At 43.9% G+C, this 13,558-nt stretch overlaps 1 protein-coding gene across 2 annotated transcripts in view; it reads right to left on the bottom strand.

Moving 5' to 3' along the window:
- The window catches only part of LOC120986900 (circularly permutated Ras protein 1-like), a 137,910-nt gene extending 126,988 nt beyond the window's left edge, over positions 1-10,922 (bottom strand). For both annotated transcript variants that reach the window (XM_040415584.1, XM_040415583.1), the window contains exons 1-2: positions 10,816-10,922; positions 9,944-10,018 (exon numbers count right to left, since the gene is read on the bottom strand). In XM_040415584.1, the coding sequence (XP_040271518.1) occupies positions 9,944-10,018; positions 10,816-10,915 (175 nt within the window). In that variant the 5' untranslated portion in view covers positions 10,916-10,922. The remainder of the gene's footprint in view (positions 1-9,943; positions 10,019-10,815) is intronic.
- Positions 10,923-13,558: the final 2,636 nt, after the last annotated feature.

The following is a 13,558-nucleotide window of genomic DNA, read 5'->3' on the forward strand; positions in this document are numbered from 1 at the left end:
GACGATGTGTTTTCCCTTTACAATTATATCTACAGAACTAACGTGGTTGCTTCACCTTCCATAGCCCTGCTGTCCATTTTCCCGGGACGCGTGGCTCAGGTGAAAAAGGGATCTCTGTGCCTGTTTATACTTGCCGTAAAACAAATAATCCCACGTAAGTGGAGATCGGCCGAGAGCTTGGAGAGGTCCCATTGGGTTACTGCCCTTGACTCCCTGGTACATATAGAAGAATTGGGTGCTGCGGATCGCAACGCTTCTCAGGCCTTTTTCAGGATCTGGGATCCCTGGAGTCAGTTCCGTTCTTCAGCTGCATTCTTGACGTGGGTAGCCTCTGGTACGTTACCCTCAGATTCCACTAGAGCTGTTTGATTGATATCTTGACCTACGGACACTCCCCTCCCCTCCTCCCCTCCCTATGACCCTTCGTTGTTGTCCTTCCCCTTTCACGTTTATTCTGTTTTGTTTAGATACCACTTGGAATATCTTCCGGATCCTCTATTTATTTCCTTTAGTGAAAAAAACGTTTAATGTTGTCTCGCATTGCAAAATATGTGTTGGTTACTAATCCGGTACTCTCACTTGCTCCGTTACACATGAGAGTTTGCTCTGAATTGGAATTGTATGTTTCAACCAACAGGTGCTGGAATTATTTATTTTTTGTATACCTGTATTGCATTGTACTATTCTTTTTTCTGACTTCTCAGATTTGTTAGTGTATATGCATTCAATATCCTAGAAGTCTCTTGTACATGCTCATCACAAGACATTCAAACGTTTGTAACGCTTTATTGTTTAAAAATGTTTCAATAAAAAAGAGATTGAACCATAAATAAAATTAATAATTGGAAACTTTATTGTACATTTTAAGACAGAGGTACTTATAAAGGCTTGGTTGTGATGGGCAACTGGGGCAGTAAAAGTGGGTTTCTCTCCTTCTTCTATGCTTGCTACAAACCTGGCATCTTTTTTAAGGATATTTCTGGGTGCCAGGGACAGGGGGAAGAAACTTTCTGATAGCATTCGAACATCCTCAGATTCAAAGGACTGTTCAAGGGCAGGGGATTCAAACGGGAGATGCTCAACTCCCTTCTTCTGTAATTCGAGGAAGCTGAGCGTTCTTTGGGATTTTTAAACAAAAACAAACCAATCGGAATTAGATAATTGGCTACCTTTTTGTACCAGGCCCTGTTTTTTCGCTTCATTAGGTAGGTTTTCGGCACTTGGTCAGAGAGATCTGCTCCTTCCATAAATTTAGTATAGTCTGTTACACAGACCAATTTACACTTTTCAGCAGTAGCCCCCCCCCCCTCCCTAATTGTCATGTGGTGTCTGCATGCACAGTGGTGAGCATGTAGACATCCTTCCTGTGCTTCCAGTTCACTGCAAGTAGCTGGTCACTTGCAAGTGTGAATAATGTTCCTCTTTCCAAATACTTGGACACCAGTTGTTGTGGTAATCTCATTCCGTTTCTGTGTTCTGCCCAACAAGCCTCTCTGTTTGCAGCATGAAGGGGTTTAAAAATGGTTACAGTAGTATAAGTATTATCGGTATAGAAGTGGTACCTTTTGTGCAGGAATGTAACACTTAAAAAAATAAATAAAGAGGTGTACAAAGTAAAACAAGCTCAGCAACGGTGTGATGGACAGTAACTATGTGTGCATGTGAGCGGAGCAGGGGGGCTACAGAGGGAGAGACACTGGGGACCTGATCTGAACACTGGGGTACCAGATCTGGGCATTGGAGGCTCCCTTTCTCCTCTTATGTGAGAGGAGAGGAAAAAGAAACCCTCCTGCCAGCAGCTCCTTGCTGGCATTTTCAGTGAGCGCTGTGATACAGTGTATCACAGCAATCACATGATCAGAGACCACTCCTTACAGTCTCTGACCATTACTCCAAGCCCTCAGCTAACTTCAGTAGCTGATGGCACAGATCTTAGTGCTTTGTTTTTGTGCTAGCTTAGACTAAAGCATCACAGTTAAAAGGTGGCATCCTAGCCCATATAGTCAATAAATGGTTAAACATACATTTCCGAGGGGCGTGGTCTGAGAGCGCATGGAGTAAGTCGCACCGCTCATAGCTCCTGCCGGCATCCTGATCATTAGAGTGGTAGCAACGTCTGATTCGCTTATTTTACATTACCTGGTGGGTGAGAAGTGACCGGAGAGTGCGGGGGTGACTTTGAGAGCTCCGACATGCCGAGAAAGTCCAGCAAGGGGCCGCGATCCGACAGGCCAGAGGTGAGCCAGCATGGCGCCGAGGAGGAAGAGGGGCCGGCCTTACAGTCAAAGCTGAGCCAGAGTGCGGCCGCAAAGCTGAGCAAGTTTGCCCGCGCAGATAGCGGTGTGGGCGACTGGGCAGAGGGAAAGGAGACAGACGCACATACCTCCTCTGAACAAGAGGACGGATCCCTTGATGGGGAGGCCCTGGATGCGGTGGATTGGCCGCCATTGACCCCTGCACGTCCAGCTAAAAGAGCGGTAGGCCCCAAAGCTGCGGCTAATGAAGAGCCCACTTTAAAAGATATTATGGCTGCTGTGGCCAGCTGTAACAGTACCCTGAAGGTGCTCTCTGTGCAAGTTGGTAGCCTGAGGTCAGATGTGTCTATAATTAGGCACGACTTACACAAGATCTCTGAGCGCACCTCTGAATTGGAGAAGAGGGTGTCCACCATAGAGGATGATGTTCGGCCTCTGCAAATGGCGGCAAAAACAACTGCTAAGGACATAGCTGCTTTATATGCCAAAACAGATGATCTGGAGAACAGGTCCAGAAGGAACAACCTGTGGATTGTGGGAATGCCAGAAAAGACGGAGGGGGATAACGCTACGGAGTTCGTGGAAAAATGGTTGCATCAGCTATTTCATGAGAAAGGTCTATCTTCCCTGTATGCGGTGGAGCGGGCGCACAGAGTCCCCTTGCGGCCGCTTTTTTTGCTATCAATACAGGGACGGCCTCGGTACCGGGTGTCTGGGACGCCATGAAAGCATTCCTGAGGGGAGTCTTGATGAAAGAAATTAACAAGCATAAATCTAGGTCTAGGGAGGCGGATGTTAAGGCGCATGTCTTAGTGGCTGAGGCAGAGAGAGAGTTTGGTAGATCCCCCACCCTGATTAATAGTGAGGCGCTGGCGGTAGCTCAGGAGCAGCTGAGATGTCATTTAGTCCAGGCCGCAGAGAGAAAGAGAAGTTTTTATCGTCAGAGATCCTTTGAAGAAGGTGAGAAGGTGGGTCATCTGTTGTCGGTGGTTTCACAGGCTCAGAGAGGCTCCTCTTGTATTCAGGAACTGAGAGATGACATGGGGAATAGTAGCCAGGACACGAAAGGAATATTAGATATTCTAAAAAGCTTTTATGTATCTCTATATGCTTCCACCGGTTCTAGTTCTGAGGAGGCTCTTAATGATTTCCTAGGGGAGGCACAGTTATCGATGCTGTCAGAGGAGGATAGAGTAAGGCTGGAGTAGCCGCTTTCACTTGAGGAACTGGAAGCTGAGCTTGGGGGTATGGCGAATGGTAAGGCGCCTGGAGCTGATGGCCTCCCAGTAGAGGTTTATAAAAAGCTGCAAGGGATATTACTTCCTGAATTACTTAAGGTGCTTGAGCACTCATTGGAGGCAGGTTCGTTACCACATTCGATGCAGGAAGCTATAATTGTGGTTATACCTAAACCTGGGAAGGATCCTAAAATACCGGATTCCTACAGACCAATTTCGCTCCTCACGGCTGATGTTAAGCTCCTGGCGAAGGTGTTGGCGAACAGGCTGTCCAAAGTGATTCTGACTATAGTACACCCGGACCAGACGGGTTTTATGCCTGGGAAATCGACGGCTATTAATCTCCGTAGGCTGTATGCTAGTTTAAACATCCCGGCGGATAATTGTGGAGACAGGGCCTTGCTTGCTCTTGACGCCGCCAAGGCGTTTGATAGTGTGGAATGGAGCTATTTGTGGGGGGTCTTGAAAACCATGGGCTTTGGAGCGCGGTTCATTCAGTGGGTAAAGGTCCTGTACTCTAGTCCTAAGGCGAGAATTAGAGCTAATGGAGGGTTGTCAGATTGTTTTGCTCTTGCCAGGGGCACCAGACAGGGATGCCCATTGTCGCCCTTATTGTTTGCTCTCGCAATAGAGCCGCTTGCGCCGCATATCTGCTTATCAACAAATATAGAGGGGTTTAGATATGGTGGGCTGCATAATAAAGTGGCTATTTACGCTGATGACACTCTGCTTTTTATGGGTGATACTGGTGCGTCCCTGGATGCGGCCATGGCATTGATTGACAGATTTGGTTACTTCTCTGGACTTCAGATAAATTGGCAAAAATCCTCTTTGATGCCAATTGATGGGCAGGCCCTGTCAGGCAGACAAGTAGATAGCCTGGTGCCTTGGGTGGATAAATTTAAATATCTGGGTCTGTATATAACACCGAGACTATCAGATTTTGAAGACCTTAATCTGTCCCCATTGCTGGCTACTTTCAGGCTTAAAGTGAGGTCATGGTGTAGACTCTTTCTTTCGGTGGTAGGTAGAGTCAACCTTTTAAAAATGGTTATGATGCCCCAGTTGCTTTATGTACTGAATAATGCTCCCGTATGGATCCCCCTGGATAGATTCAAGAAAATTCACTCTATATTTAGGGATCTTACTTGGAAATATGGGCAGGCTAGGATTAAACTGGAGACATTGCAGTATCCTAAGTCGGAAGGAGGCCTGGCTGTCCCTAATGCATGGATTTATTTTCTGGCTTCCCAATGTCAGCATTTCAAGGGATGGATTGATTTACAAGCACCGGATATGACTGGGCAGATATTGCAGCATTGGCTGGGCAGTCGTGACCTCATGGGCATTCTGGAAGGCTCAGGAATGCATGCTGGCAGGGAAAAACTCCCTCTTATTGAACTTATGAAAAGAGTTTGGGCAAAGGTGAAGCAGCTAAGAGGTGTAGGTGGAATCAGTGAACTTTCCCCTATTGGAAAGAATCACCTGTTGCCCGAATTTTTTGCCATACCAGGACTTAGGAACTGGGAAACTTATGGAGTGACGAGAATTGGCCAATTAATTAAGGACAAGATATGTAAGTCATTTCAAAATCTGCAGCAGGAATTTAATATTCCTAGGGGGTGGTTCTATAAATATCTCCAAATGAGGCATGCCCTTGAGGTCACACTGCGGAAAGGATGTGTGATAGCTCAAATGGAGGTGGTTCATAAGCTTGTTCTCCCGACAGGGGGGGGGGGGGGGGAAGAGGGCTGATATCTCAGTTGTATGCTCTTTTATTGGAAAAATTCCTAGAGGGGTATCCGCTTTCAAGAATGAAAATATGGGAGGCTGACGTGGGGGATATGTCTAAAGATAAGTGGGAAGATATATTGGAAGGGGTCCCCAAGGTGTCCTTGAGCGAACAGGGCAAACTGTTCCAGTTATTTATTATACATAGAGTGTACAAAACACCGGTGTTTCTAAAAAAGGTTGGAGTAAGAATTGATGACAAGTGTCCAAAGTGTATGGAAGATGGTGCGGATTTGTTGCATATGCTGTGGTCTTGTCCAGTAATTAGTAATTATTGGGAGGATGTAAGAAATATGATTAATAGCAGAATGACATTGAAAATTCAAAAAGACCCTAAGGTGTGTGTATTGGGGTATGTGTCTGAGATTGGTGGGACTGAATCGGTCAAGGTAGCTGTGGGGAGGTTGCTGTATGTGGCCAGGAAACTGGTGGCTATGAGGTGGATCCAGGGAAGTCCGCCTACACTGAGTGAGTTTGAACGGAAAGTGCATGACATGCTGATACTTGAAAAAGGGGTGTATGTGAAGAGAGGGTGTCCTCAGAAGTTTGATAAAATGTGGAGTTATTGGTTATCTCATACTCACGTGGTTATATAGGCTCGTGAAGGTCAAGACTAGTTGTCAGGGAGGGGGGTGTTAGGGTAGGGTGGGGGAGGGGTTTTGGGAGGGTTAAGATATATGTAATTCTTTGTTTCAAGTATTTGTTTTAACATGTGTACACGCTATGTATAGATACTTGATAAAACTGTGTGTTGGAATTTCTACGGTTACTGTTGTACACTGATTCCACATGGTGGATAAAGCAGAAAAAAAACAACGTATTGTTTTTGTAATAATCTGTATTTATTGATTCAATAAAAACGATTTGATTTAAAAAAAAACATACATTTCCACAAACACACTGAACACTGGTATTGACAATTTACAATGGTATATTGATGCAATAAAATGCACTGAATTTACACTGGTATATTGATGCAATAAAATACACTGAATTAAACTGGTTTATTGACACACTAAAATGCTTTGAGTTATCCCCTTCAGGACCCTGCAATTTTCAGTTTTTGAGTTTTCATATTTCACTCCCTGCCTTCTTTGAGCCATAGCTTTTTTATATTTCCTTTCACACAGCTGTATGAGGACTTTTAATGGCACCATATACTATTGCATACAATGTAGTGGAAAGCTGGAAAAAAATGGGGTGGTATTGTAAAAAAATGCAATTCCGCCACAGTTTTATGGCTTTTATGGAATTCCCTATGCGGTAAAACTGACCAGTTACCTTCCCTCCATTTATGTAGCTTACTTGTGCTTTAATACTGAAAATAAAATACTTTTTTACAGTTTTGTCTATGGAGTTGTAGTTTGTAGATCTGTAGTTTGTAGATCCGTAGTTTCACTTTTTTTAGGCTAATTTCACACTGGAGGTAGGGGACTCCGGCAGGCTGTTCCGGTGAGTGAACAGCCTGTCGGATCCGTCCTGCCACTAGTTCACGTGTGCCCCCGGACTGCCGCTCCGTAAATGCAATACTTTTAGTCCGGCTGCCTCTCGGCGTGCACTGCCGTGCTGTCGCTGGAACTCCGCCCCTGCCCCCGCATCTGACATACAGGGAGTGCAGAATTATTAGGCAAGTTGTATTTTTGAGGATTAATTTTATTATTGAACAACAACCATGTTCTCAATGAACCCAAAAAAACTCATTAATATCAAAGCTGAATATTTTTGGAAGTAGTTTTTAGTTTGTTTTTAGTTTTAGCTATTTTAGGGGGATATCTGTGTGTGCAGGTGACTATTACTGTGCATAATTATTAGGCAACTTAACAAAAAACAAATATATACCCATTTCAATTATTTATTTTTACCAGTGAAACCAATATAACATCTCAACATTCACAAATATACATTTCTGACATTCAAAAACAAAACAAAAACAAATCAGTGACCAATATAGCCACCTTTCTTTGCAAGGACACTCAAAAGCCTGCCATCCATGGATTCTGTCAGTGTTTTGATCTGTTCAGAGAGGTGTACTGTTTTCCCTCCTTGTAAATCTCACATTTGATGATGGACCACAGGTTCTCAATGGTGTTCAGATCAGGTGAACAAGGAGGCCATGTCATTAGATTTTCTTCTTTTATACCCTTTCTTGCCAGCCACGCTGTGGAGTACTTGGACGCGTGTGATGGAGCATTGTCCTGCATGAAAATCATGTTTTTCTTGAAGGATGCAGACTTCTTCCTGTACCACTGCTTGAAGAAGGTGTCTTCCAGAAACTGGCAGTAGGACTGGGAGTTGAGCTTGACTCCATCCTCAACCCGAAAAGGCCCCACAAGCTCATCTTTGATGATACCAGCCCAAACCAGTACTCCACCTTGATGGCGTCTGAGTCGGACTGGAGCTCTCTGCCCTTTACCAATCCAGCCACGGGCCCATCCATCTGGCCCATCAAGACTCACTCTCATTTCATCAGTCCATAAAACCTTAGAAAAATCAGTCTTGAGATATTTCTTGGCCCAGTCTTGACGTTTCAGCTTGTGTGTCTTGTTCAGTGGTGGTCGTCTTTCAGCCTTTCTTACCTTGGCCATGTCTCTGAGTATTGCACACCTTGTGCTTTTGGGCACTCCAGTGATGTTGCAGCTCTGAAATATGGCCAAACTGGTGGCAAGTGGCATCTTGGCAGCTGCACGCTTGACTTTTCTCAGTTCATGGGCAGTTATTTTGCGCCTTGGTTTTTCCACACGCTTCTTGCGACCCTGTTGACTATTTTGAATGAAACGCTTGATTGTTCGATGATCACGCTTCAGAAGCTTTGCAATTTTAAGAGTTCTGCATCCCTCTGCAAGATATCTCACTATTTTTGACTTTTCTGAGCCTGTCAAGTCCTTCTTTTGACCCATTTTGCCAAAGGAAAGGAAGTTGCCTAATAATTATGCACACCTAATATAGGGTGTTGATGTCATTAGACCACACCCCTTCTCATTACAGAGATGCACATCACCTAATATGCTTAATTGGTAGTAGGCTTTCGAGCCTATACAGCTTGGAGTAAGACAACATGCATAAAGAGGATGATGTGGTCAAAATACTCATTTGCCTAATAATTCTGCACGCAGTGTATAGATCTAAAGAGACTGAAGCAGCAAAGTTTCTGACAACCAAAACTTCTGTTAGGGCTCATTCACACGGCCGTAGGTGGGCTGTTCCGTGCATTGGGGACCTCCGTACGGTCGCCGGGATGAATCCAGACCCAATCAACTTGAACTCTGCATTCTTCCTTTCCGCAAAAAGATAGAGCAAGTTCTATCTTTTTGCGGAACGGAAGTACGGAAAAGAACCCCACTTCGTAGTGCTTCCGTAGTGTTCCGTTCCATGATTCTGTTCTTCACCGTTCCACACACTTGCAGACCCATTGAAGTGAGATTATTGACTTAAATAAAGACCAGGAACTTTTCATTACGTCCTTCTGGTGCCGGAGCTTTCTTTCTATCGTGCATCTACCTCTGGACTGGCTTGTGTCCGCCCCGTGCACCGTCACACAGGATCGGAAGGTGAGCTGGCTGTAACCTTTTACCATCCATTGAAGTGAGGGCTTGTTCACACGACCGTTGCCCCTCCGTGCCCGTGCTGTGGACCACAAATTGCAGTCCACAATGCACAGGCACCGACCGTGGGCCAGCCGCATACGGATCGCAGACCCATTCACTTGAATGGGTCCACGATCTGTCCGTTACGCAAAAAGATATCGCAAGTTCTATCTTTTTGCAGTGCGGAGGAACGGAACGGAACCCCAGGAAGCACTCCATAGTGCTTCCGTGGGGTTCCGTTCCATGCTTCCGTTCTGTTCCGCACCGCATCTCCGGATTTGCGGACCCATTGAAGTGAATGGGTCCGCATCCGTGATGCAGAATGCACACGGCCTGTGCCCATTGTATTGCGGACCCGCAATATGGCAACGGAGGGGCAACCGTCGTGTGAATGAGCCCTGAATGGGTACGCATCCGTGATGTGGAATGCACACGGAACGGTGCCCGTATATTGCGGATCCGCAAATGCAGGCCGCAATACTGCAACGGAGGGGCAACGGTCGTGTGAACGAGCCCTTAGTCTTAAGACTTTTGGCCGTGACTGTACTTTTATTTGCAGTTAAGACCCACTAAAATGGATATACACTTACACTAACATTGGAGTTACATTTCAGATCTAGCAGATCAGAAATTAAGTGCTATTGTTTTTAAGTGGAAGCATCTAGGAATAGCAAAAACTCAGCCACAAAACAAATCAAAATCACCTATCGTCTTTTGAATCACTGACTACAGGGTTCCAAACCTCTCTAAAAGAGACATTAGCACAAAATTTGTGCGTTGAAAGCCTCTGCAATTCAAGAAATTAGATGTGGAAGATCAAGGGGCCCACAGACTGTAGACCACGGAAGGCAGTGTTCCTCAACTCCGGTCCTCAGGGCTCACCTACCGCACAGGATTTGAGAATATCCCACAGAATAAATACCTGGGGTAATTCCTGCTGCATGGACACTAATTATATCACCTGCTCAATACTAAGGAAATTCTGAAAATAGTCCTCAGGTGGGCCCTGAGGACTGGAGTTGAGGAACCCTGGTCTAAGGGGTCCTCTGCTCTTTTTGTTTTCCATTGTTCTTACCATCAACTTCTGCATCATTTCTGGGTTTCTCTTCAGGATGGAAATGGTCATATAAATGTGGGCTAAGGACGGCACCTGCAAATGCATATAAAAAAATAAAAGCTCTAAAGATGGATTTACACTTACCAATAATAGGCCAGATTATCGGGAACGACCGTTTCTGCAAACACTCGTCCACGATAATCTGGCCATCTAAATGTGCCGTCAATCATCGGATAAACGAGCGAAGCGCTTGTTCATCAGGTGATCCTGTTGTTCGTGCAGACACTACAATCATCGTTCCTGAGCAGCAGATTCTGTATGGGGACGAGGGATAGCTATAGCAATCCCTCGTCCTTATACTGTCAAGGAGATTTCTGCATGTAAATGGAGCGGTCTCCTTCAGTGAGCGAGCAGCTGACTGTCAGGAAGGAATGCTTCCTTCCCGTCAATCCCATATAAACTCGCCTTTAGAAATAAAGACAAATATGAGGCAACATGTCATCAGGGTTAAAATTCTGCACAGTGAACAAATAGTGGAATCTTCTAAGAACTGAAAATACAATCAAGGAGTGTAAAAAGTCAAGTGCCACTGCACATGGATAGGCAAGTTTTAGATGACTGCACACCATATGGTTGAGTGGTGAAGAAATGCATTATGGATGAAACAGGAAAAACTGTTTTCTACGTACATAAAAGTCCAAATAAAGTCACACAAACTTTGGGGAAAAAATCTTAGGTTGACTGCAAGGATTGTAACCACATCTTATGATTGATGTGAATATTGAGTTGTGTGACAGTCAGGGTAATCAAAAATGTTACCAGAACCATTGCATCAAAATTCACAGTGAAGCCCCAGCTTGAATGTTGAAGGTTATGTTATTTGTACCTACCATTCTGGGACACTGGTACTGGAGACAGGTGGCTTTCTAGCTGCACATTATTATCACCTCTGGAATCATCTACATAAATGTATCTACAGCCAAACTCCATTCCACAGGCCTGAAATAAAAATGATTTTATAAAAATATTGGAAAAAACACCATCTTAAAGGGAAGGTATCATCACAAGATTACATATTGTTTCAATATTATTCAAAAGATGTCTTATAAATATTTGCTGATTTTTTATGTTGCTATCCACATAAAAAAGCCCAGCTTTGCTGTGTCAACTGGAACAGGATTAGCAGAGGGTGGAGGATTTAATGATACAGTAGCTCTGTTGTACTTCAGGAGGACTAGAAGCAGATATTACCACTATTCACTGTAGACACATGTTCTATATGCATTTCACTTGCCATTTTCTGAGGTGGCCTATTCTTTATCACTCAAGATTGTAATCTATAACATTTCTCTGTCAATTGACTCCAGTGGCTCCATGCTGTAGACGGGTCCAAATTGCTAGAAGGTGTGGCCAATACAAAAAAAATTGGGCCAACACAAGTAGTCAAAGCCAGCAGTACCATATTGTAGCACAAAACACAGCCACAGCAGAACCAAATACCACAGTACAAGATATAATACCGCCCCAGCAGGACAAAATACCACAGTGCAGCACAAAATACTGCCTCAGCAGCACAAACTACCTCCCCAGAAGTTGCCCCTCTGTGGTGGCCAGTACTAGCTGTCATGTTCTATCCTTCTACTGTTGTCTCTAATTAAGATATGGAGGAGGAGGCTGAGGAAATGAGATGTGGACCACAGCCCTATGCAGTTCCCCAGAATATTATAATTGCAAAGTGTTTTTGTTGCATAATGTCTTTTAATGTAATTTAATATAATAATGTCTTGTAATGCAACAGAATAGTTTTGTATAGATCAGTCAGGGTGAACGATCCTGACTCTATCCCTGTAGAAAACTAGGAGAGGGAATTAAGTCTGCCCATGTAGAGAGTCAGTACATGGAACTGACCCTCACACATTAGTGGCAGTGGCATGATGCAATGTAGGCACCAACTTTGCTTGGGCTGTGACAAAATGGCGGTATTGATGCAGTAATCCACTAAAATTATGCGCTGCCAGTGTGCCTTCCAAAAACTTTAACGGGGGGGGGGGGGGGGGGGGGACACAGAAATAAAAGGAAACTGATTTAGGACTAATTATCCCTCACAGATACTTTGTTGTCCCAAAAAACATTTAAATTGTGACCGTGTGGAAATTGAAAATACATAAAATACATAACTGAAGCTTGACGCTGAATTTCTCATTAAAGTGGTTGTCCCACGTAAAATATTCTACGATTTTCAAACCAGCACCTGGATCTGAATATTTTTGTAATTGCATGTAATTAAATATTTAGTATAGTCACTGAGTTATTCAATAAAATGTATCTGTATAGCGCCACCTGCTGTTTTTTTTCTTATTTCTTTGTCCTGCTCACTGAGAAGGCCGCACATGCTCAGTTTCATCCTCCAACTGCCTCCTGAGTTGTGATAGGGCAAGCATGGACATGCCCCCCTAAGCTGCAACAGAGCTGTCAGCTTGATATAAATCTAGCAGAACAATAAATGGGGAAATCTCTGGATCCATGTGAAGTACAGGGCTGGTTCTTGCTTTGTTAGAAAGAGGTTGGCATGTACTATATGATGTCAAATTTTCATTTTTTACATTAGTCATGGGATAACCCCTTTAATACACACAGGTAGATTGTTGCTATACCTTGTGTCTTGAAGTAATCACCTATATATGCTGGCTTAATAACTTTTAAAAATCCCCCAAAAAATTTAAATTCCAACCGTGTTGAAACTTAAAGTACGTAAATGGATGAGGCGTGATACTCAATTTCAACTTAACACACACAGGTAGATTGCTGCCACACCATGGGTATTGCTGCAGTTATCATGTATATTTGTTGTTTCATTAAATTAAAAGCACCCCTCCAAAAAAAAAATCATTGTAACGTGTGGAAACTGAAAATACTTAAATGGACAATTGAGGCTTGAGGCTGAATTTCAACTTAACACACACAGGAAGATTGCTGCCACACTGTGGGTATTGCTGCAGTAATCATGTATATATGCTGCTTAATTAAATTGAAAGCACCCCCCCCCCCCAAAAAAAAAAATGAAATTGCGACCGTGTGGAAACTGAAAATATGTAAATGGAGAATGGACGATTAAGGCGTGACCCTCAATTTTAACTTAACACACACAGGTAGATTGCTGCCACACTGTAGGTATTGCTGCAGTAAGTATGTTTATATGCTGCTTAATTAAATTGAAAGCACCCCTCCAAAAACACCCAGTAAGTGGGTAGAAAATTGGGGGGGGGGGGGATATTTTCCTGTTATCTTTTGTGAAAAAGAAAGTTTGGGCCTAAAGCACCCAAGTATTACAAATTCTATGAAACAGCTGTTGAGTGAAGTGCTCGCTACACCCCTTAAAAATTCCTTGGGTGGTGTAGTTTACAAAATGTGGTCACTTTTTGGGGGTTTTCACTGTGGGGATACCTCAGGGCCTCTTCAAATGCAAAATGGTGTCCAAAGACCATTCCAGAAAAATCTGCCCTCCAAAAACCATATGGCGCTCCTTGCCTTCTGTGCCCTGCCGTGTGCCCAAACAGCGGTATACGACCACATATGGGGTGTTTCTGCAAACTGAAAAATCAAGGTAATAAATATTGAGGTTTGTTTTGTTGT

The sequence above is a fragment of the Bufo bufo genome, chromosome 1, assembly GCF_905171765.1.
Source record: "Bufo bufo chromosome 1, aBufBuf1.1, whole genome shotgun sequence".
Taxonomy (NCBI): domain Eukaryota; kingdom Metazoa; phylum Chordata; class Amphibia; order Anura; family Bufonidae; genus Bufo; species Bufo bufo.